Raw genomic sequence first — 24,392 nt, forward strand, 5'->3', positions numbered from 1 at the left:
ATAAATCTCCATATATATATTGCCTATGGATTCTGTTTCTCTGGAGAACTCTGACAGGCAGACTTGTACCATAAAAGGAGTAAGGTGCTTTGAAACTCCCATTAAAAGGGAAGTGCCTGAAAATTTTTTTAGGGTTAATAAAACCTTCAAGGACCAGAGTCCATTTTATTTTATTTCTAACTACCTTCCTCCTCTGTCTCTTCTTTTTTCTTTTTGGCTTGTTTGTATTGACTAATTTTTCTAGCATAAACTATTTTATTTGTGTAACACAAAACATACGTAGTTTTAGAAATCATGGTTATAGAATGTTGGAGCCAAAGGAACTCTAGAAATCAAACAACTTAAGCTCCTCAATTTACAGATAAGAAAACAGTGGGCCAGAGAAGTAAAGTTATTCTAAGATTCCACGGGCCAGCAGAATCAGAACAGAGTACAATCAAGGTTTCCAGATTCTAAATCTTGAGCTTCTTCTTTGCAAACTGGAAAATTATTATTGACACCTGGATGGAATGTCCTTTATGACAGCAATTCCAACCATAATAAAAATAATATAAACCTGAATGGAAAATTCCTTCCTATCTAGAATAAAATAAGACACAAAAGCAAAGCAAAGAACGCACAGTTCCTAGCAGGTGAGACCTGCCCTGTCATCCCATGAGATCCTGAGAAAAATCACTGGATTGTTCTGGAGCACAAATTCCTCATCTTTAAAATGAAACAAATAAAAGAGAGAAAAAAGATTATTTATGTAATGACCACTACATCACTGTGTTGTGCTGAGCACTTTACATATGTGTTCACTAGAATCAAAAATGTTAAAACAGTCCCGGCGTGGTGGCTCATGCCTGTATTTCCAGCACTTCGGGAGGCTGGGGCAGGCAGATCACCTGAGGTCAGGAGTTCGAGACCAGCCTGGCCAACATGGTGAAGCCCCATCTCTACTAAAAATACAAAAATTAGCCAAGTGTGATGGTGGGTGCCTGTAATCCCAGCTACTGGGGAGGCTGAGGCAGGAGAATTGCTTGAACCCAGGAAGCAGTGGTTGCAGTGAGCCGAGATCGCGCCACTGCAGCCAAGCCTGGGCGACAGAGTGAGACTGCATCTCAAAAAAAAAAAAAAAAAAAATTAAAAAAAAATAAGGTAATAACAAACAACATTAGCTAATGCTTACCAAATGCTTAAAACATGACTGGCACAGTTCTAAGAACTTTATCAATTCACCTATTTCTCACGATAACCCTACAAGGCAATAGTAGTCTCTTCTTCCCTCTCAATTTTAGATGAGAAAAATGAGACACAAGAGGTTATGTAACTTGTCTGTGATTTCAGAACTAGTAAGCAGAGAGAACTCCCTAAAAGCTGTTTCCAAACAAGAAGCTGATTAATTCTGATACTGTCTTACTGCCTAAACAAATATGCCACCGGTTGCGTCCACAATTTGCCAACTGCATGGCATTTTATGATGTTCAAAAGACAAGAAGGAGTTTAAGTACATAGGTTATTTTTTTGCCAAAGTTAAGACATGAGCGGTATTAACTGTGCACACTTTGCATTTCAGAAAATCGGGTGTATCTTCAACCCCCGGGACCCCTAAACAAGCCGCCCAGGTGAGGCGCCGGCACCCTCTTCCCAGGGGCTGATGTCAGACGTTTCTCGATGACTCTCCCTTCTCCCCTTGAGCAGCAGCTCTCTGCGTCCGCCTCAACCTTCCCCCATACTTCTCACCTGAAACTGGCCCCACATTTCCCTGCGAAAAGTAAACCTTCTTTCCAAGCAGGAGGAGCTGGAATCCTAAACCCGCTGCCTGTACAAAGGCCGCATCACTCTTGGAGCTCTAAGAGTTCTAAGTCCCTCAACAGTCACTAAATATTAGAAGCCCATGGTGTGCCACCTGCTCTTACCCGAAGGCAAAACATGATTTGGTCTGGTAGGCAGCTCAACCATTATTTTTAACCTTGGATTTTGATTCTCTCCCCACATGTCATCCCTTATCCTGGCCTCCAAGTGTTGCCGTCTCCAATCCTATAACCAGTCACCTAGATTGACACTGATCATCAATCAGCCCCTAAGTCAAACTTAGGTCTGTTTCTTCTGATCTGCTCCAGGGCCTCGCTAGGTCTTCACTGTGTGTGATTTCTTTTCTCCCAATCCTGCTCCAGTCCATTCCCTCCGCCTTTCTCTCAACACTGCAAACAAATCTGCCATCAGTGACACCCACAAACCCTCACCCTCTTGTTCTTTCCTCACCCCAAAGGCCCATTAGACTCTTCACCCCTAAATCCCCCTCTTATCAGAGCTCCCACAATGACAGCTTCAAAACAGACTATGCCACTGCTCAACAAGTATGAAATTGTCAAACTGTTCATCACAATGATCATTTTTTGAGTACCTGGTCTGCATCAGATACTACATACACATTATCCTTCATTTGAGGAGAAGCTTATTTTTCCCACTGTACCAAGGAGGAAAAAGTGTAGGTGCAGGAAACGTGGAGGCAGCATGGCAGATTTTAGGAATCCTGAAACCCTACATCAAAATAGAGAAACTAGGCAGCAAGAAAAAATTCAAGGACACAATTTACAACAAAACTAGGTTATAAAGTGTCCCCACAAAAAATTCCGAAATACAAGTAGATGAGGACAAGCTACCAGTAACCCAAAGATTGGCATGATATCAGCATGCATGTGATGAAAGCAGAGAGAACCCAAGGAGCAACTAACAAACTTGACAACTGAGAACCCCCGAATAGCTAAACAAATTCACCAGAAAGCCCAGAAGACCTCTGTGAGAATAGCAGCTGAAATTAGGAAGGGTTTGCCCATTCCAACAGCAGGGCCTGCAGTAGGGTCTGATGGATTAGGACAAATCTAGGCCCTGTGACCTGGAAACTGACCACCTAGGGCTCCCTTGCAGGACAGGGCCTAGAATCAAAGCTGGATAAGACAGAAATAATAGAGACCAATGATAGAGGCACACTGCCTATAGGGTAGCCCTACTCCACAAGGAGCAGTAAGTAAAAATAAAATGCTTTTAAAAAGAGAGAGAAAAAGAGACCAAGGATAGAGAAGATCCAGATAAAAGTGGGCAGAAGGACTGAACCAAGTCATCTGAAAGCAAGCCACTGTATTTCTGAAAACTACATAAAATCAACCAGAGGACAGAGCTCTGTAAAGTTAGAAAAGCTATCTAGAACTAAGCCTTCCTCTGAAAGTTTAGGAAAATTAATTTCATTTTAAAATGAGCAACATAAAAAATATTGGGAGCAAATCCCATAACGTTATTATGGAATAAAAGGAAAAAGAAAGTGTAGAAGAACATCATTGACCATGAAAACTCACTAACCAAAAAGATGCCCAGAAAACAGGGCAAAACTATAATTGACTATTTCAAAACAAGGTAAAAAGCCATGACAACAATGATACATGACATAAAACAGAAACATAAATCTGATTTCCAAAAATTCAGCAATAAAGGGACAAAACTTAAGAAAAAAATTAGAAACAAAAAAAATTATTTCAGAAATGAAAGCTAAATTCAAAGACAAATAAGAGCAAATAAACACAATACGTAATACTTTACAAGATACAGAAGTTAAAGTGGGGATTTCTTCTTTTTTTTTTTTTTTTTTTTTTTTTGAGATGGAATCTCTCTCTGTTGCCCAGACTGGAGTGGAGCGGGGCAATCTCGGCTCACTGTAACCTCCGCCTCTCGGGTTCAAGGGATTCTCCTGCCTCAGCCTCCAGAGCAGCTGGGATTATAGGTGCCCACCACCACGCCCGGCTAATTCTTGTATTTTTAGCAGCGACAGGGTTTTACCATGTTGGCCAGGCTGGTCTCGAACTCCTGACCTCACCTGATATGCCTGCCTCGGCCTCCCAAAGTGCTGGGATTACAGGCATGAGGGATTTCTTTTAAAACAAAGAAATGAAGCAAGAACAGGGATCTGGGCGAAAGTGACAAATATTAAAGACGGGCAAAAAGATCAACATACAGACCCCAGAAAACCATAAAGAACATAAGGAAAGAGCTCATAGACTAAAAATCACAATAAAAATACTTTCTTGAAATAAAAGGTATTTAAAAGTTTTGATATGGTTAGGCTGTGTGTTCCCACCCAAATCTCATCTTGAACTGTAATCCTCATAATCTTCGTATGTCAAGGGAGAGACCGGGTGGAGATAACTGAATCATGGGGGTGGTTTCCCCCATACTGTTCCCCCGATAGTGAGTTCTCATGAGATCTGATGGTTTTATAAGGGGCTCTTCCCCCTTCGCTCAGCACTTCTCCTTCCTACTGCCTTGTGAAAAAGGCACCTTGCTTTCCCTTCCACCATGATTGTAAGTTTACTGAGGTCTCCCCAACTATGCTGAACGGTGAGTCAATTAAACCTCTTTCCTTCATAAATTACCCATCTTGAGCCGTTCTTTGTAGCAGTATGAAAACAGACTAATACAATTTTCAAACTTTAAAGAGCATACTACATACCTGGGAAATAATCAGACCAGAATGACCTACGCCCTACACCAAGTCATACTCCAGTAAAATTACAGGAAATAAAATTGTATCACCAGACTTTCAGACAATGCTTTATGCCAGAAGAAATAGAGTAACACATCGACAACACTCCAGAAAAGAAACTGTCGAGTCTCTATACCTGTAAAATTGACTTTCATGTAAAAAGAACACAAATTTTTATGTAGTATCCACAGAAAAAACTCTGGGATTATTCTCTTGATACCTTTCTGAGGAATATTCCAGAGTATAAGCTTCAGACAATCAAAATAACTAGAGATACATTGTCCTAAGGACTCCTAATGCGCATAAAAGATAGGGGTGCCTGTAGAACTAAGACTACGTGAGGGCTAAAGGAGAGACTGCATCATAGGAAATGGCTACAGGTGCTGAAAATCTAGATACAGTTCAAATTCTAAAAAGCAGGGAGCCGTATTTCCAAAATTAATACCAGATTAGAGATGTATCAGGTTTCTGGTTAGCGAATAGAGATTCTGGACATTGTCACTACCATACTCACAGTATGAAGAAAGCTAAGCAAACAGAAAACAAACAACTCTTCCATAGATTCATTAGAAAACTCAGGTCACAGGGCAAACCACCATACCGAAATCTAGAGACAGGCAAACACAGAGAATCACAGCATAGTAGGAGCAGAAATACCTGCTGGAGCCAGCAACCGGTAGGGATGCCTCAAGGGTAACTGCCGAATTGCCAGAGGCTGAGTGGTAGACTAATTTGAGAGATTAAAAACAACAACAACAAAAACAACAACAAATTCCTGGGGGCCCGGTCTTAAGGGGTCTCCTGTACTTTGCTGAGTTTTACCTCTAAGAGCCCTACCAGGTTCTAAGGGTGAAAAAATTAGAAAAAAAAATCCCTCTGTGCTTCATGGAAGGGGAGAAGAGCAACCACTGTGAAAGAAGCCCAAAGCATTCTGCTCTCCTTAACAAACAGAGAAATGATTTAGCAGAGCCTAGGCTACCTGGGATTTACCAGAGCCTGACCAACAGGAACCGATGGAAATACCCAACTCCAGCCCGCTCACACCTTCCTGTCTCAATTTGGTAGCGGGGTGGGGCGGGGGCGGAGGAGATGCGGGGAAGTTGAGAAACAGCTGTGAAGGTCACAGCCAAGTGGCACAGGCTCACCAGAGAGATCTAAGCACAGGATTACAGAACGTTTCCCTTTTCCCGATGCCTTCTCATCAGAAGGGGTCCTATAAAATAATACGGAATTACAGCAGAAGTTCAAGGCTCACACAGTATTTAAGGATTCAACAGGGAAAATCTAAGACAAAAGGGGAGGAAAACACAAGGAAGACACAAGAGAAAATTTTACCCTCTGACACCCAAAGCTACAAAAATGTGAGAACTCGCACTAAAAGCCTATTTACCTCAGTTCCTTTTACCCAATGCATCATGTCTGGCTTACAACAAAATTACAAGGTACTCTAAAAAGAAGAAAGGCTGAGGAGAGAAATCAAGCAAAAGAAGCACACTTGGATATGGCAGATATTTTAAAGTTATCTGACTGGGACTTTAAAATTAATATGATTGATATGCTAAGAGCTCTAATGGAAAAAGTAGACAACATGCAAGAAAAGATGGGTAATGTCAGCAGAGACAAAAGCCCTAAGAGAATGGAAAGGAAATGCTGGAGTTCACAAACACTGTAACAGAAATAAAGAGCGCCTCTGACTGGCTCATTAGTAGAATGGATACAGTCAAGGAAAGAATCAGTGATCTTGAAGACATGTCAACAGAAACTTCCTAAACTGAAAAGCAAAGAGAAAGAAGAGTAGGAGAAAAGTAAGACAAAATATCTAAGAACAATGGGATAATTACAAAAGGCATAACAGGCGTGTTGGTTGATTATAGTTTACAGATAACTGAAATGAATGATACCGATTCTATAAAGAACAAGAAGAAGGAACTGGAAATGTCTGATTTTAAGTTACCTGCACTGGCTCTGAAGTGGCACAGTGTTATTTAAAAGTGAGTTAAGATTAATTGTACATGTATATTGCAAACTCTAGGGCTATCATTAAGAAGTTTTTATTCCTTGCTTTATCCTCCTTCTAAAAAATAAATTTTTAAATGTACATTTGCTGAGAAAAGATAAAATGGAATATGTTGTGAGAAGAGAAAATGAAATCATATTAAATGCTCAATTAAAGCCACGGAAAGCAGAAAAAGAGCAGAAGACAAAAAAAAAAAGAACAAGGGCAAGAATAGAAAACACTTACTTTGTAGGTATTAATCTAAGTAATATCAATTATCACATTAGATGTTAATAACCAAACATATCAATTATAAGACTATCAGTGTGGATCTTTTTTTTAAAAAAAAAAGGATCTAACTATATGTTATCTATGAGAAATCCACTTTAAATATAAAATATAGATACAACTAAATTAAAAGTAACGGGATGGAGAAAGAGATATGACGCTAAACACTAAGCAAAAAAAGCTGCAGTAGTCATGTTAATTTCAGACAAAGTTAACTTCAAAGCAAGGAAGATTATCAGAAATAAAAAAGGGTATTACATAACGATTAAATGGTAAACTTTCCAAGGAAGGCACAGCAATCCTTAATGTGAATGTATCTAACAACAGCGTCAAAATATGTTAGACAAAAACTTATAGAAATGCAAAGAGAAAGAAACAAATTCGCTATTATACTTGGAGACGTCAAGACTCCATTCTATCAGTAATTGACAGACCCAGCAGGCAGAAAATCAGTAAGGACAGAGTTAAAAACACAACACCACCATCTATCAGCTGGATATAATTGACATCTATAGACTACTCTATCTAACAGAAAAATGCACATTCTTCTGAAGCTTGCACAGAACATTCATAAACATAGACCACATTCTGGGCCATAAAACACCCCTTAAACTTAAGAAAATAGAAATTATACAATATATGCTCTCAGTCCACATTGGAATTAAACTAGAAATCAAACAGAAAGATAGCTGAAAAATCCCAAAACATCTGGACATTAACAACGTATTTCTAAATAACATGTCAAAGAAATGTCAAAAAATGTTTAAAAATATTTTAATTAAATGAAAACGAAAATACTACTTATCAGAATTTGTGAACTGCAGCAAAATCAATGCTAAAGGAAATTTATAGCATTAAATGCATGTATTACAAAACAAGACAGTTCTATTAGGTTGGTGCAAAAGTAATGGCAAAACGGCAATTACCTCTGCACCAACCTAATAAAATCAATAATCTAAACTTCTACCCTAGAAAACAAGAAAAATGAGAATGAATTGAACTACAAGTAAACAGAAAAATATTAATAAAAATTAGGGCAGAAATCAGTGATACTTAAACGGGGAAATAATGGAGAAAATCTCTGAGTACAAAAGCTGGTTTTTGGAAAAGATCAATAAAACTGGTAATCCTCTAGGGAGGCTAACCAAAAAAAAAAAGAACGAATGAATTACAAACAGAAATGAAAGAAGGGCCATTACTACTGATTTCATGGATGTTAAAGGGATAATAAAGTAACATTATAAACAACTCAATGTCCAAAAATGTTATAACTTAGATAAAATGGACCAACTGCTGGAAAGACATAATCTACCAAAATTCACACAGGAAGAAATAGAACATTCGAGTAGGCCTACGTCTATTAAAGAAATTGAATGATAAATTAATAACCTTCTAAATGAGAAAGCACTATGCCCAGATAGGTTTACTCATGAATTCTACCAAACGTTTAAGGAAGAAATTATACCAATTCTCTACAATACCTTTCACAAAATAGAAGCAAAGAGAACAATTTCTAACTCATTAAGCCAAAGACATTACAAAAAGGAGAAACTACAGACCAATCTCTCTCATGGACATAGATACAAAAATCCTCTACAAAGCGTCAGCAAATAAATTCAAAAATGTACTAAGAGTACACACATTGACCAAGTGGAACTTACTCCAGGTATGCAAAGGTGGTTCAAATTCAAAAACAAAAGCAATCCATCACTTCAAACAGGTGAAAGAAGGAAATCCATACGATTATATGCATAGAAGCAGAAAAAGCACTGGAAAAATTCAACACCCATAAAAACTCTTAGCAAACTAGGAATAGAGGAAGAACTTTCTCAACTTAATAAAAAATATCTACAAAAAACCTACAATTAACAAGATACTTAATGTTAAGGAACTAGTTGCTTTCCTACTACAGTTGGGAACAAGGCAAGGATGTCCCCTCTCACCACTTCTAGCCAAAATCAGATTGGATGTCCTTGTTAACGCAGTAAGGTAAGAAAAAGCAGCAAAATGTATGCAGATTGGAAAGGATGAATTAAAACTGTCTTTCTCCACAGATAATATGATGTCTACGTAGAAAATCCCAAAGAATCAACAAAGAAGAACTGAAACTAATAACTACAGCAAGTTTGCAGGATACAAGGTAATATACAAAGGCAATTGCTTTTCTATATAAAAAATTAGAATTTTACATTAAAAACAGACCATTTACATTAACACCAAACAAATGAAATATTTAGATATACAGCTAACAAAATATGTACAAGCTCTATATGAGAAAAGCTTCAAAGCTAGTATGGAAGAAATCAAAGACCTAAATAAACAATGAGATACTTCAGGTTCATGAACAGGAAGACTCAACATTGTTATGATGTCAGTTCTTCCCAAGTTGATCTACATATCGATTCCAGTCAAAATACCAGCAAGTTTATGGATATCAACAAACTGATCCTAAAATTTACATGGAAAGGCAGAACAGCCAATGCAATATTGAAGAAAATACAGTTGGAGCACTGACACTGACCAACTTCAAAACTTAATGTCAGTTATAGTAACAAGACAGTGTGGAGTTGGTGAAACAATAGACAAGTAGGTCACTGGAATAAAATAGAAAGCCCAGAAATAGACCCACACAAATATAATCAGCTGATCTTTGGCAAAAGTGCAAAGGCAATTCAGTGAGAAAAGGAGTCTTTTCAACAAACGGTGCTGAAACAGATGGACATCAACACACACAAAAATCAATCTAGACAAAGACCTAACATCGTTCACAAAAATGAACTCCAAATGAATCACAGACCTAATGTAAAACACAAAGCTATAAAAATTTCTAGATATAACAAAGGAGAAAAATCTAGTTGACCTGAGATTTGGCAATGACTTCTTAGATACAATACCAAAGGCACAACTTACGAAGGAAAAACTTGATAAGACTTCATTATAATTAAAAATTTCTGCTGTGTGAAAAATATCATTAAGGGAATGAAAGACCAGCGCAAACAAGGAGAAAGTATTTGTTAACACACATATCTGATAAAGAACTAGTATCCAAAATATAAAAAGAAGACTTAAAACTCAGGAACACCAACCCAATTAAAAAGTACGTGAAAAATCTGAATGGACATCTCACCAAAGAAGATAAACATATGGCAAATAAGCATATGAAAAGATGCTCGGCATCATATGTCATTAAGGAATTGCAAATGGAAACAATGAGATACCACTGCATACCCACTAAAATGGCTAAAATACAAAACACCAACAACACCAAATGCTGGTGAGGATGTGGAGCAACAGGAAACCTCATTCTTTATTGGTAGAAAACAAAATGGTACGGCCACTTGAGAAGACAGTTTAATAGTCTCTTATAAAGCTAAACATAATCTTATCACATGATCCAGTAATCACATTCCTAGGTATTCGCCCAGATGTGCTGAAATCTTCTGTCTATACAAAAATCTGCACAACAATGTTTACACCAGCTTTATTCATAATTGTCCAAAGTTGGAAGCTGCCAAAATATCATCCAATAGGTGAATGGATAAGCAAACTGTGGTACATCCAGACAATGGAGTATTATTCACTGCTAAAAAGAAATGAGCTAGCGAACCACAAAAAGACATGGTGGAATCTTAAATGCAGGTTGCTAAGCAAAAGTAGCCAATCTGTAGAGGCTATATACCCTATGATTCCAGCTATATGACATTCTGGAAAGGGTAAAATTACAGAGACAAACTGTGACATTTCAGTGGTTGTCTGAGGTTTTGGAAGTAGATAATGAGGGAGAGGGGATGAAGAGGTAAAGCAGAGAGGATTTTTAGAGCAGTGTAACTGTTCCATGTGATACTGTAACGGTGAATACATTACATTAATTTGCCAAAACCCATAAAACTATACTATATACAGTGAACCCTGATGTTAGCTATAAGCTTTAGTTAATAATAATGCATCAACAGCCTGGCTAACTTGGTGAAACCCCATCTCTACTAAAAATTAAAAAAAAATTTGCCGGGTGTGACGGCACCTGCCTGTAATCCCAGCTACTCGGGAGGCTGAGGCTGAGGCAGGAGCATCCCTTGAACCTGGGAGGCAGAGGCTGCAGTGAGCCCAGATCACACCATTACAATCCAGCCTGGGTGACAGAGTGAGACTCCATCTCAAATAATAATAATAATAACGCATCAATATTGGTTCAGCAATCATAGCAAACGTAACACACCAATGCAAGATGTTAATATGGGAAACTAGGAAGGGGGGATGGAGGAGAGACGTGGATCTGTACTTCCTGCTCCAGTTCTCTGTGAATCGAAAACTGCTCTTTAAAAAATAGTCTTTTTTTGGCCGGGAGCGGTGGCTCACGCCTGTAATCCGAACATTTTGGGAGGCCGAGGAGGGTGGATCACGACGTGAGGAGATCGAGACCATCCTGGCTAACACGATGAAACCCTGTCTCTACTAAAAATACAAAAAAAAAGTTAGCCAGGCGTTGTGGCGGGCGCCTGTAATCCCAGCTACTCGGGAGGCTGAGTGAGGCAGGAGAATGGCGTGAACCCGGGAGGCGGAGCTTGCAGTGAGCGGAGATCAGGCCACTGCACTCCAACAGAGCGAAACTCCGTCTCAAAAAAAAAAAAAAAAAAAAGAGCTTTTTTTTTTTTAAAGAGGGAGAATGAAGATAGCATATGCATAAGACAACTGTTTTTAGCAATACTGGCATTAGTAATATTAGTATTGTTAATTGCATGTCAGGTACCAAATCTGAGACTGTGAGATATTCCAATTCTATCATCACCCATATCTGTAAGAGGCACGCTTCTGAGTGGAAGGGAGGTCAAGATGAGGACTAGAAGGAGGAGTTAAGTAAAAGCCTTGCATTCTGTTATGTATTTCCATTGGAACTACCAGTATAAGCTCAGGAGGCTGGCAGTCTCAGGACTTAAAGGGAGAGTGACTAGGAGGAGCACCAGCTCCCAACCTACTGATAATGTTTCTTGCTTTGAAAATCTGTCAACTTGTACTGTCATTATGCACTTATCGATACGAATACTTCAATAAGGTTTTTTGGAATAGATTTTTTAAAAACTATGTGTAAGTATTTTGGGAAGATGAAGGTTCCTGTTTCCCTGGTTCAAATGGGATAAACATAGGTAGTGTCCCTGAATGCATTCCTAAATTGTTACAGAATCATTAGCCCAGACAGGACAGCTACCATGGCTTCTAGAACATGACCGGGTGGCCACAGGCACTCAGCATGCTCGCTGAATTAGCCGTTATCTTCATCTCCTCCACAGGGTATGTGCATATAACTGTCAGAAACCAGTAAGGCAAAACAGGAGAAGCTGAGAACACTGCTTCCGACGTCTGCAGGTGTGGCTTCAAATCTGGGCTCTACCACTTATTGCCTGGGTGACTTTGAGCAAGTTAATGATGCTCCCTAAATCTGTTTCCTTACCTATTAACTACATAATGACAATACATTGTCAGGTTTGAAAGATTAATCCATACAGAGGGCTTAGCACAACGCCTGGTATGTGGTAAATGTGTGCGTGTATTATATTAATACACTCCATGCATAGATGGCATGGTATTTCAATCATATTATCTATTATTTTCATCCTAACAAAGAGTGCACAACGTTGTAGAATACAAACATATAACAAATTACATAGGCATCTTTGACACGCCCTAAAGACTTAAGCATTTACAGCTGTTTCATTATTTATTTATTTTGAAAGAGTCTCACTCTTCTCGCCCAGGCTGGAGTACAATGGCGTGATCTTAGCCCACTGTAGCCTCCACCTCCCAGGTTCAAGCGATTCTCCTGCCTCAGCCTCCCAAGTAGCTAGGATTACAGGCATGCACCACCACACCCAGCTAATTCTTGTATTGTTAGTAGAGAGGGGGTTTCACCATGTTGGCCAGGGTGGTCTCAAACTCCTGACCTCACTCAGGTGATCCACCCACGTTGGCCTCCCGAAGCGCTGGGATTACAGCAGGCATGAGCCACTGCGCCCAGCCTCACTTACAGCTGTTAAGAACACCAAGTTACATAGACCACCATTCAAACACTGAGATTGCAAACCACATTACCGTTCTCCGGTCTGCACTGTGTCCTGAAAAACTAAGAGGCGAAACCTCCTTGCAAGTAATTGCTTGTTCTGATGTGTGCCTTTCATTTGGCCTCACCCTTAAAATTATAAGCTACACAGAGTCCAAAGGAATAATTAATGGATATGCAAAGAAACGGATGAAATAAGAAGGATCTTTATGAGGTATGGATACTATAACTAAAACTACCATTTAATGTACTTCAGGTTTATTCTATTTGATACATGAACCAATATTTCCCCAACACAATCTTTTCTAGCCCCATACTTTGTAGTGTTTTAAGCTAATGTTCTAAGTTTGAAGACAAAAGAAAATGAATTAACATACGGTATACAAACATCTCACATCTGATCATTCCATTCTATTGAGATTAATAGTTTTTCAGGAAACCATAAAGAAAGTGGGGAGGGTTCTGCTAATATTGATGGAGATTAAGTTGCTTCTTATGTTTTCTTCAACAGTTAAAGCTCTGCAATCATCCTGTAAACCCAAGTTTCCAAGCTGGCAAGGCTAGCCCAATAACACTATTTTATTTGCTTAACACAGTGTTTCAAAGAATTCTGAGACGAGGTACGGTGGCTCACGCCTGTAATCCTAGCACTTTGGGAGGCTGAGGCAGGCGGATCATGACGTCAGGAGATTGAGACCATCCTGGCTAACACGATGAAATCCCGTCTCTATGAAAAATACAAAAAAATTAGCTGGGCGTGATGGCAGGTGCCTGTAGTCCCAGCCACTGGGGAGGCTGAGGCAGGAGAATGGCATGAACCTGGGAGGCGGAGCTTGCAGCGAGCCGAGATCACGCCACTGCACTCCAGCCTGGGTGACACAGCAAGACTCTGTCTCAAAAAAAAAAAAAAAAAAAAGAATTCTGAAAATGAATGCCTTACGGTAAGGCAGGCCCTAGGAGTCACCTCTCCTTGGCATCCAAGCCTGGCCCTGGTGAGCCCTTCGGGGCTAGGATACAACACAGCACAGTATCACACAGCAAACCTTTCAGACACACTCAAGAGTGAACTCCAACCGGGCGCAGTGGCTCACACCTGTAATCCCAACACTTTGAGTGGCGAAGGCAGGTGGATCACCTGAGGCCAGGATTTCAAGATCAGCCTGGTCAACATGGCAAAACCCCATCCCCATCTCTACTAAAATTACAAAAAATTCGCCAGGCGTTGTGGCAGGTGCCTGTAATCCCAGCTACTTGGAAGCCTAAGGCAGGAGAATCGCTCGAACCTGGGAGGCGGAGGCTGCAGTGACCGTGATCATGCCACTGCACTCTAGCCTGGGCAACAAGAGTGAAACTCCATTTCAAAAAAAAAAAAAAAAAACAAAGTGAACTCCGTTTCCACCACTGCCTGAGTGACAATGGGGACTTTATAGAACCTCAAAAGCTCTCTACTTTCTCATCTATAAAATGCTGACGGTAATCAGGTGAACCAAAGAGGGATGTTATGAGTGTCAGAAGCACTTACCACAGAGTAGGCACTCAGGTCTGTATCATTTGAGAACCTCTAATCTAGATGTTATGGAATGAACTATGTCTTCCCAAAACTAATATGCTGAAGCCCCAATCCCAAATACCTCAACATGTGACTATATTTGGAGATGGGGCCTTTAAAGAGGCGATCAGGTTAAAATGAGGTCCTTAAGGTGGACCCTATCCCAATCTGACTATTGTCCTCATGAGAAGAGGAAACTGAACAGACTGAGGGACACCAGGGATGCAGAGGGAAGATCATGTGAGCACAGCAAGAAGACGGCCACCTGCAAGCCCAGGAGAGAGGCCTCAGGAGCAGCCAGCTCTGCTGACACTATGATCTTGAACTTCCAGCCTCCAGGACCGTGGGAAATAAATTTCTGTTGTCAAAATCACCCAGCCTGCGGTGTTTTGTTTTGCAGCCGTAGGACATTAACAAAGTAGGTATTATTAATCCTATTATTGGCCTTTTGGGCTTTGCTAGCACCTCAAACCTGAAATACTGTTTTACAGCATTAAGCATCACACGCTGATGGAATCTGCTCAATGGGGACACTGCAAATTCCATTTCCTTTGATTGGAAACATGCTCTGATCAGCACTTCTCCATTCAGAGGCCACATGCAACGCAGCTGTGAAACATGCCAACCTCATAGATGCTCTGGTTGACTGTAACATACGTGAGATTTCTTTCACTGTGAGCTACACAGATAAAATGCCATTAAGACTCCATCTCTCTACCCAAAGATAGAACCTGGCGAATGAAGGTGGAAGAACTGTAGAGGCAGCAAAGCTCTGTGTGGAGATGAGACGAGCTGTGTCCAGCCTCCCAGGGAGCCCAGGAGCAAAACACAGAGGCTCAACACTGACCCCTGCTGCTCACACACTTGATCTAGACCAACTGCTCCTTGGCCACATTTTTACATCATCCTTTGGTTTAAAAAATAAAAAAATTAACCCACCTGCACAAACTTGCTATCCAAAGAAGAGGTCTTTATGCTGAATTAAAAAAAAGTCATCTCTAGTCTTTTCTCTAACAATGGATCTCCTGTATCTAGATTGTGTTTTCTTTCAACTAGGTTCATGTGAATTTATGAATAAATAATACAGGGTATGGTTTTCAATTATTATCCATACCAATTGTAGCATTGGTTATAATGGCAAAGCAGTGAGTGTTATAGTTTCTTATGGTGAAAATATAACTGCTTCACATGTAATAGACACCTTATAGTCATCTTAACATAACAAACAATAATTTATCAGTAGATAATTTTAAAATTCAATATAAGACCAGGCACAGTGGCTCACACCTGTAATCCCAGCAATTTGGGAGGCCGGGGGTCGGGGGGGGGCGGTGAATCACCTGAGGTCAGGAGTGCAAGACCAGCCTGGCCAACATGGCAAAACCCCATCTCTACCAAAAATACAAAAATTAGCAGAGCATGGTAGCTGGCACCTGTAATCCCAACTACTCCAGAGGCCAAGGCAGGAGAATTGCTTCAACCTGGGAGGCGGAGGTTGCAATGAGCCAAGATCGCGCCACTGCACTCCAGCCTGGGCAACAGAGTGAGACTGTGTCTCAAAAAATAAAAAAATAAAAAAATAGAAATTAAAAAATTCAATGTAAACTCCCAAACGAACTCTGGTTACATAATGCCTATCATAAAAAAATACATTCAATAAATAGTTACTGCAGGACACAGAGTATTTTAATTATTAGTGGAAAAATTACCAGTTTTCAAAGCATGTCTGCCATTCTCAACAGAAACTTGGCCACAAGCACATCCCAACGAAAATCCTGCTGCTGTTCCCCCAGCAGCCGCCCCCCGGGCTATGCACAGCTCTGAACTCGCCAGTGTGTGGCAACGGCTGTACCTCTTGACCCTAGCACACTGGGCCCAGCCGCCCAACTTCTCCTGGGAATTCTGACTCAGGTGAGGAATAAGGCAGTGGGTGTGCTGGTTTGACAAGACCATGGGACAGGTGGGCAAAGACCACTGAGAAGTACCATCACCAACATTTCCAAGAAATAAAGATACTGTTTTGCACTTGTTACACCATCACAGATAAAACGGTTTTTACAATAGTCATGCACCACTTAATAATGTTTCACTCAACAATGGACCACCCGGGAGGCTGGGGCAGGCAGATCGCTTGAGTCCAGGAGTTCAACACCAGCCTGGGAGAAATGGCGAAACCCCGTCTCTACAAAAACTACAAAAATTTGCCGGCAGTGGTGGCATGTGCCTGTAATCTATGCTACTTGGGAGGCTGAGGTGGGAGGATCACTTGAGCCCAGGAAGCCGAGGCTACAGTGAGGCAAGATCATGCCACTGTAGTCCAGCCTGGGCAACAGAGTGAGACCTTGTCTCAAAAACACAAACAAACAATGGACCACAAATATGACAGTGGTCCCATGAGATAACAATAATGTACTATATTTTTACTGTATCTTTTCTATAAAGACACACACACTCACCACCATGTTACAATTCCCTATGGGATTCCATACAATCACATGCTGTACAGGTTTGTAGCCTAAAAGCAAAAGCCTGAGTCACAAGCACACCATCTAGCCCAGGTGTGTAGTAGGCTACACCATTTGGGTGTGTGTAGGGACATTCTGGGAATGATCACACAATGACAAAATCTTATTATGCATTTCTCATAACGTGTCCCCACCATTAAGTAATGCATGACTGTTCTAATAATAGCAAGTACTAAGACCATCAGGTACCGGGTGGTACACTAGGCCCTTATAGATATTCATTCACAATGACCCTATGAGGTGCTCTTATTATTCCCATTTTATAGATGAGGCACCTGAGGCACAGAGAGGTCAAGCAACTTGCCCAAGGATACACAGCTAGTAGCAAACAAAAAAAGATGCTTACAAAAAAGCCACCGGGACCACTAGGGCCAGAATGTCAGAGCACTGACAAAAAGTCAAATGCCATTACTGATTCAGTCATGCCAAAGGGGCTACAACTCTTCTTTGTTTCAATGCAACATTTCCAGTTTTAACCCTATCATACAATCAAAAATAGAAGTTGTCAGTTCCATCTTGTTCCTGATAGCTGGAAACTGCTTCCCTGTGGAAACTGCAGAGAAGCCTGCAGGAAGGAGACAGAGTACATGCTCTTTCTCCAGAGCTATGCTTTCTCCCTTAGCCAACCTTAATCTCTTAACTAAAAGCAGTAACATTCCTTCTTCAATAAATTTTTCCCAAGTACTACGCCAAGTAGAGAGACACTGCAGCTAGGCTGGATGGGATGGTGGGTCAGAACTGAGTATTCTCGAGGGGCCTCCTTGAGGAGGTGACAGGAAATGGAGTCATGTGAATAGTTAAGTCCTTCCTTCTTTCAACAAGCTGCCCCCTTCTAACTGACAAGGGGGCAAGGGCTAGCTGGAGAGACAAAAACGAAAAGGGCTCCCCAGGCCAAGATGCGGCGTGTTTAAAAACAGAAAGGTGGGCACATACACACAACCTAGAAGAGTGAAAACATAAATAATTTTAAGGCCGGGCACAGTGGCTCACGCCTGTAATCCCAGAACTTTGGGAGGCCAAGGCGGGTGGATCACTTGAGGTCACGAGTTCAAGACCAGCCTGGCCAATATGGTGAAACCCCATCTCTACTAAAAATATAAAAATTAGCCAGGTGTGGTGGCGCATGCCTGTAATCCCAGCTACTCGGGAGGCTGAGGCAGGAGAATCGCTTGAACCCAAGAGGTGGAGGCTGCAGTGAGCAGAGATCACGCCACTGCACTCCAGCCTGGGCAAGAGAGCAAGACTCCATCTCAAAAACGAAAAACAAAAATTAAAAAACAAAAAAATGATTTTAATAGATTATAGCTAAAATTACAGGTCCTCCACAGCTCTTTAATCTATCCCCCAAAGAAGGTCAACATGGATAGCATGTGTTCCAGGTTTAACAAGACTTTTGAGATAGCTCTTCCAGATAACCCATGATCACATTTGTTTATTATTTTGCCTGGTCCTTTAGAAAGACCACTCCCTTGAAAGCAGGTTGTCTTCGAGATTTATCTGAAAAATATTTTAGTCTAACTTGGAAAAAAAATGATAAAGGTTTGACCACCCAGAGAGGGCAATACACTTGAAGAGATTAAAAAATCAGGAAACAATGAAATAAGGGAAATGAAAGAAAGCTCCTCCGGCTACAGCTGGGATTCTGTCTCTATGGAAATGGAAGCTGATTACAGGGCCCTTCAAAATCAACTTTATCAACCAGATGAAGACAGCTGCTGCTTGGGAAAGAGTTTCTGCAGTGAAATCTCTTTAATAAAAAGAATAAAATCAGCAGCATTACGATTATGCTGGGAAGCTTTTTTTTTTTTTAAGAGACAAGGTCTTGTTCTATCACCTAGTAACACGATCATAGCTCACTACAAACTCAAACTCCTGGGTTCAAGCAATCCTCCCACCGCAGCCTCCCTGAAAGCTGGGACTTGCACATCACCCTCAGCTCATTTTTTAAGTTTTTGTAGATATGGGGTCTCACTCTATTGCCCACACTGGTGTTCTTGGAAGCTTTAAGGAGAATGTGTGTGCAAATTACATGCCATGTTAAAACAAAATGATGGAAAAGAAATAAATTAGGACAAATTTTAAATAAATAGCTATCTAAATCAATTAGAACCTTAGGCAAAAGTACCAAACACTACAGGCTCTAATAAGCCACACAAAAAATTCCAACACCTGATACAAATGCCTTACCCAGTCGAGTTAACAAAGCAAAATTCTTGGTTCAGACTATTGACTGTGTTGGAACTGGGTATGTCTGAGGCATATGGGCCTATAGCTGGATATTCATATTAATAGTTAACATTTAATGTACGTTATTGGATCTAACACTAACTAGTTAATAACTAACATTTAATGTGCATTATTGCATTTAACGCAAACCATTAAACCAGTCTTAGGAAGTGGTTACTTAGGTTACCATTTGTTAAGGAACTTGAAGATCAGAGAGGTTAAGTAGCTTCTCTAAGGTTACACAGTACTAAGTAGCAGAATTTGAATCCACGTCTATCCAAATCCAAGTTCCCCTCCTATGTGCTGTACTCCTCTGCCTCTCATGGTAGGAAGTGAGCATTTCTAGAATCTGGCTGGACTACTAGAAAACTGTAGAACCTGTCTGATATCTGTCTCCAACCTAAGAAGTTTTCCCCATCAGAAAGTTCTTGGTACCTAAACTCTTCAAAACATCTTTTAAAGGTAATTTGCTGTCTCTAAGGAAGGGCTGCGTTAGAAGATACAACTCTCCCAGGAAGAAAGACGGGCATCTCATATGCTTAGTAGTACAAAACCTTACTTTTATTTTCAAAGCTTAATTCTAACCTCTTGAGAAATTAAACAAAGTAAGAATAATAAAGGGAAAACTTGAGATGCAAGAAACAGCTATTCTCTGTACATACAAGTTTAAGCTGTGTTTAAGCTGGATACTAATATATAAAACTTCCTGGTTACAGCTAAAAGTTTATCTGTAAAGAAACATGGAGGTTGGGTGTGGTAGCTCACATGTGTAATGCCAGCACTTTAGGAGGCCAAGATGGGGGCACTCCTTGAGCCCAGGAGTTTGAGGCCAGCCTGGGCAGCATAGCAAGACGCCATCTCTACAAAGAAATAAAAAATAAAACCATTAGCCAGGCATGGTGGCGTGTACCTATAGTCCCAGCTACTCGGGAGGCTAAGGTGGGAGGATTGCTTGAGCCTGGGAGGTTGAGGCTCCAGTGAGCTGTGACTGCACCACTGCATTCCAGCCTGGGTGACAGAGCGAGACCCTGTTTTCAGGAAAAAAAAAAGAAAAAAAAATTCTTACACTTACAATTAATGTAGCCATGTGAAGTATTTTAATACTTGTATATATTAAGCACTGTGTCAGTGTGTGTGCACTGCTGAGAAGTGAGCCCTGGTGGAGGCTTCGAAGAGCATCCTGGAACCCCCTAGGCTCTGAGGAGTCCTGAGGTCAGGGAGTTTGCAGACAGCAGCCTTGGCTCAATGCTACAGAAGCCAGAGGAGGTGGAATCTGCAAATCTCCAAATTCACTTCCACCCAACTTCCCAAAAAGTACTATTATCCTTTGTTAGCTACTTCTTTAGGAAAATTTAAGAATGATCTCGCTTTTCACCACCCAATGTTATACCGGAAATATATTTCAGGAAGCAAGTGGCTATCTTTTCTTCCTTAATAAAAGCCAAGGCTTCAAAGAGATAACGGAGCTGAACCGAAATAGCTAAGCCATTCTCCCCATTTATAAATATTACATAAAGTCTCCTCCTCAAAAGCCGAAGGGTACAAAGCTCCTCTGCTGAAAGCAGCCTCTCTACTACCCGGTGAGAATGAGTGCTGGAGGGAGGAAGGCCATGGGGCCAAGGGTCCCGCTATGCATCATCTTCCCTATCCCCTTCTCTTTCTGCTCTGTATCAACAGTGCCCCCAATAATGACCATGGTCATGGCAGAGCCAGGCAGGGGCAGCAAGGGGCAAACTCAGATATCCAATTCCAGAGGCATCTGCTCAGTTGCTGACAGCAAGGACCCTTACGGAATGCAAGAGACCAACACACACCAAGCCTGAGAGGCTAACTAGTACACAACCTAAGTTTAATGGCACGTATTTTCATAAAGTCTACGAAACGCAAATCTACTTTTCTTCCCTTTTCCTTCTGCCAAGGCATATCAATAGCATCAACTCCAACCTCTGTCCCAGGCAGGTTTTCGAACCGTGAAAACCATGAATTCACAGTAAACCTGACTCTGCCGTTCTCTCCATGCCTAAATGGCTATCCATCGCCTTTCAGGGTCTCCTGAACATCTCCCTTCTTCTCTCTTGTCACATCCTGGACCTGATATCCCAAACTCACAGGCCTAATCCATCATTCTTTCATTTTCTTCATTCCTCAACTATTTTTGAGCATCTACTGTGCTCCAGGCACTATTATTAAAAAAATGCAAGCATGAATATTGCACAACTTTTGTCTTCCCAATGTCCCAGCAGAGAAGAGAGACTTCTAGATTAAAAAAGAAAAAAATCAGTATAATCCTATGTGAGAGGAGTCACAAAGCAATACACACGACCACCTTCACAGAGGAGGGAAGGGATATGTTAGCCTGGTGCAGACGGATAAGGTTTTACACAGGTGGTGATGTCTAAGCTGACTCTTAGAAGTAAAAGGATTTCAGGAGCAAAAGACTGAGAAAGAGGGAAAACAGAATTCGTAAAGGCACCAAGATCTGAACGAGTAGGCTCTGGTCCGGGAAGGGCAATAGGTTCAGAAGGGCTGGAATGCCAGCTGCATGGAAGGGTAAGGTTGTGTTCAGATTCAGAAAGGCCTTGTACATCACGCCAAGAAACCTGGAGCATTACCGTCGATAATGGACAACCTGGAGAAGTGCGGAGACGGTTTAAACCAAAGCCACGTCAGCCTGAAGAACTGCTTTAGCTCGCTTATCACAGGTTTTTCAAATATTAGAATTAGTAGCCAACATCTAAAAATTAGCAAATTTCACATAAAAATATAGAATCTTGGTTCCTTTAAGAAAATAATCTGGCACATTGGGCCGACATTCCTATGGTGACATGTGTCTGAGTAGCAGGTGCAGCAGCTGGCCCCTTCAAGTGGGACACCTATCACCTAGTTCATAACCGCCCTGACCGCCCTCACTTGGAGGCATGTGAATTTGCAATCCCTGATTTTAAGGGAGAAGGTAACACCATAGACAGGGGTTACAGGAAAATGACACTGAAAGTGACCCACTGATTAAACTGGGCAGTGAAACTGAAGGCAAGAGGGCAAGTTAGGAGGATTTCACCACAGCATGAGGAGGTGACAAAAGCCTGAACCAAGTTCGGAGAATAAATACTCAGAAGAATGTAAAGATTCAAGAAATGCTTAAAACGCTCCAGGCACAAGAATGCTTATTAATCATGGAACTTTTCTGTGTCATTTGTTCACGGACAAAGACTGTATTAGGAGACAGGAAGGACTCAAAATTAATTTTCAATTTATAATTAAAGTGACTATTAAGCAAACTGGAAAATCCACCTCAATGCCATACCGCAGAGACAACCGATGAGGCACAGCTGTCTGTGTGATTCTCATCGTGGACTCTCAGGATCGTTTTCCAGGTGGAACAGAACAAATCCTACTGCAAACCCTCTGCGCGAAGCCCCTGACAAGTGATGTTTACAAGCAGGGGCTGGGGTCTAAACCAGTACAATCGCTCACAGCAGGACCAGCAGTGAATTGGCAAACTTAGAAAGCCTTCCAGCTCATCCACGGGAGGGTCCTGCCCGAGAACTCACAGAGGCCGTTGACATCCAGCATGTTGGAGATGCCCCGGTCACTCATGTCCACTTCGGGCTGGTTCTTCTCCCGGCTCTCCTCCACCAACTTCTTCAGAGACTTGGACATGGTCTGCACCAAACAACAACAAAGCACGTGGGCGATGACAGCAAGCGCAGGGGCAGAAAGGAAAGAGGCCTTCGCTGCCACTCTGAGGCTTCCCCAGGGTTGGAGCGGGTGGGCGTCCGAGGGCGTCCCAGGGGCTGGTCCGGGTGCGGGGAGGGGATGGGGTAGGGCAGGGGAGTGGGAAGGGTTCAGCCCCGCTGCGGCCACGCAGCGAGAAGCAACCCCAAGTGCAACACCGCACACACTCACCACGGAAGGTAGCCCCTAAGAGGATGGGCGTGCAACCACAAGCTTCGCCAGAACGCACTCCGGCTGCCCTCACTCCCTGCAACACCGGCACTAAACAGCGAACACGCCCTGTCTCGGCGCCCCGCGCAAGCGCACACAGCGCCGCTGCCAGCTCCACGCCCGACCCTACCCATATTAGGAGAACAGCTCTCCAGACGTGGCTCCAGGGCCAGGCTCCGCCCTTAAAAGTCTGTGGAAGAGGCTGGCTAATCACGTTCGTTATTCGTCTTCGAGACCCCGCCCCACGCTGAGGATAGTTTATCCCCGTGGCGTCCACCCCACGGTTTGGGACGCTGATTGGGCCGAAGTTGGCGCGTGCGCAGTAGACTTGGCGCAAGCTCAGTTGATGGGTCGAAGCCCAGAGGGCTGTGGGCGGAAGTGGGGAAGTTTGTGGCGTGACTGTGTAAGGGAGGGTGGTGGCTCAGGGTGGGTGTTGCGAAAGCTGGAAGTAAATTGCTTCCGAATGTTTCGCTTGTGTAATAGCCACTCCACTCGCCAGAAGTTGCTACCCTGAGCCCGTCTCCACAATGTGCCTCTGAGGGACCTTGTGGGGCACGCAGCTTCCCGCCCTATTAAGAGCTTCTCCAGGCAGGGATTCCGGCGCGGTCTGCGTTTCCCCAGCGCCCCGCTGGAAATCTTTTTTGACAGGTTTCTAAGGCTGGCTTTTAGCCTTTTTACTTGTAGCTAGAACCTACAAGTAAAACCCTACCATTTTAAAAGTCATTTGAAAACACCACTAAAGGGATGTGTCTTTCCCAACTAGGACTTTTACATTTGTGAAACATGACGTTCTGGCTTCCAGGAATCTCCTGCTTTCTCTTCCAAAAGCAACCAAATTTTAAATCCCAGAGAAACTGTTGCCCTCTGCCTCCCTATTTCCTGACCCAGTCTCAGTCACCAGCAACATCCTGTGCTTCTCTCACCAAAAACCCTGTCCTAAGAGACTATTTTATACTATGGAATAAAAATTGGCACCAGGCACTTTTCTTCTATTGGTCACCTAAATTGATGATAAGACGGATGCCACACATATGCATTTATATATTGTAGATTGTAGCAGGGATCAAAGCCTTAAGGAGATGTGGTAAAATAATGTAATTATATCTCCGAACCAATTGGATAAAAAAAGGATCTGCACTCTTAAATTCTAAAGCAGGTATTTCTTGCTTAAAAAACATTCCAGATGAAAGAGTTATTCCTCCATTAGTCTTCTTTGATCTGGAACCGTCCTTGGCTTTTATGTTTATTGAACTAGACATTATTTAAGAATACAGACCAGGTATTGTGTGGAA

General features: G+C 41.8%; 1 protein-coding gene across 1 annotated transcript in view; it reads right to left on the minus strand.

Annotated features, from left to right (window-relative positions):
- Positions 1-23,395, minus strand: part of RSU1 (Ras suppressor protein 1) — a 227,357-nt gene extending 203,962 nt beyond the window's left edge. Inside the window, exons 1-2 of the mRNA XM_001151460.8 lie at positions 23,062-23,395; positions 22,707-22,818 (exon numbers count right to left, since the gene is read on the minus strand). Of these exons, the coding sequence (XP_001151460.4) occupies positions 22,707-22,815 (109 nt within the window). The 5' untranslated portion in view covers positions 22,816-22,818; positions 23,062-23,395. The remainder of the gene's footprint in view (positions 1-22,706; positions 22,819-23,061) is intronic.
- Between the last annotated feature and the right edge of the window lie 997 nt (positions 23,396-24,392).

This window comes from Pan troglodytes, chromosome 8 (assembly GCF_028858775.2).
Source record: "Pan troglodytes isolate AG18354 chromosome 8, NHGRI_mPanTro3-v2.0_pri, whole genome shotgun sequence".
Classification (NCBI taxonomy): Eukaryota; Metazoa; Chordata; class Mammalia; order Primates; family Hominidae; genus Pan; species Pan troglodytes.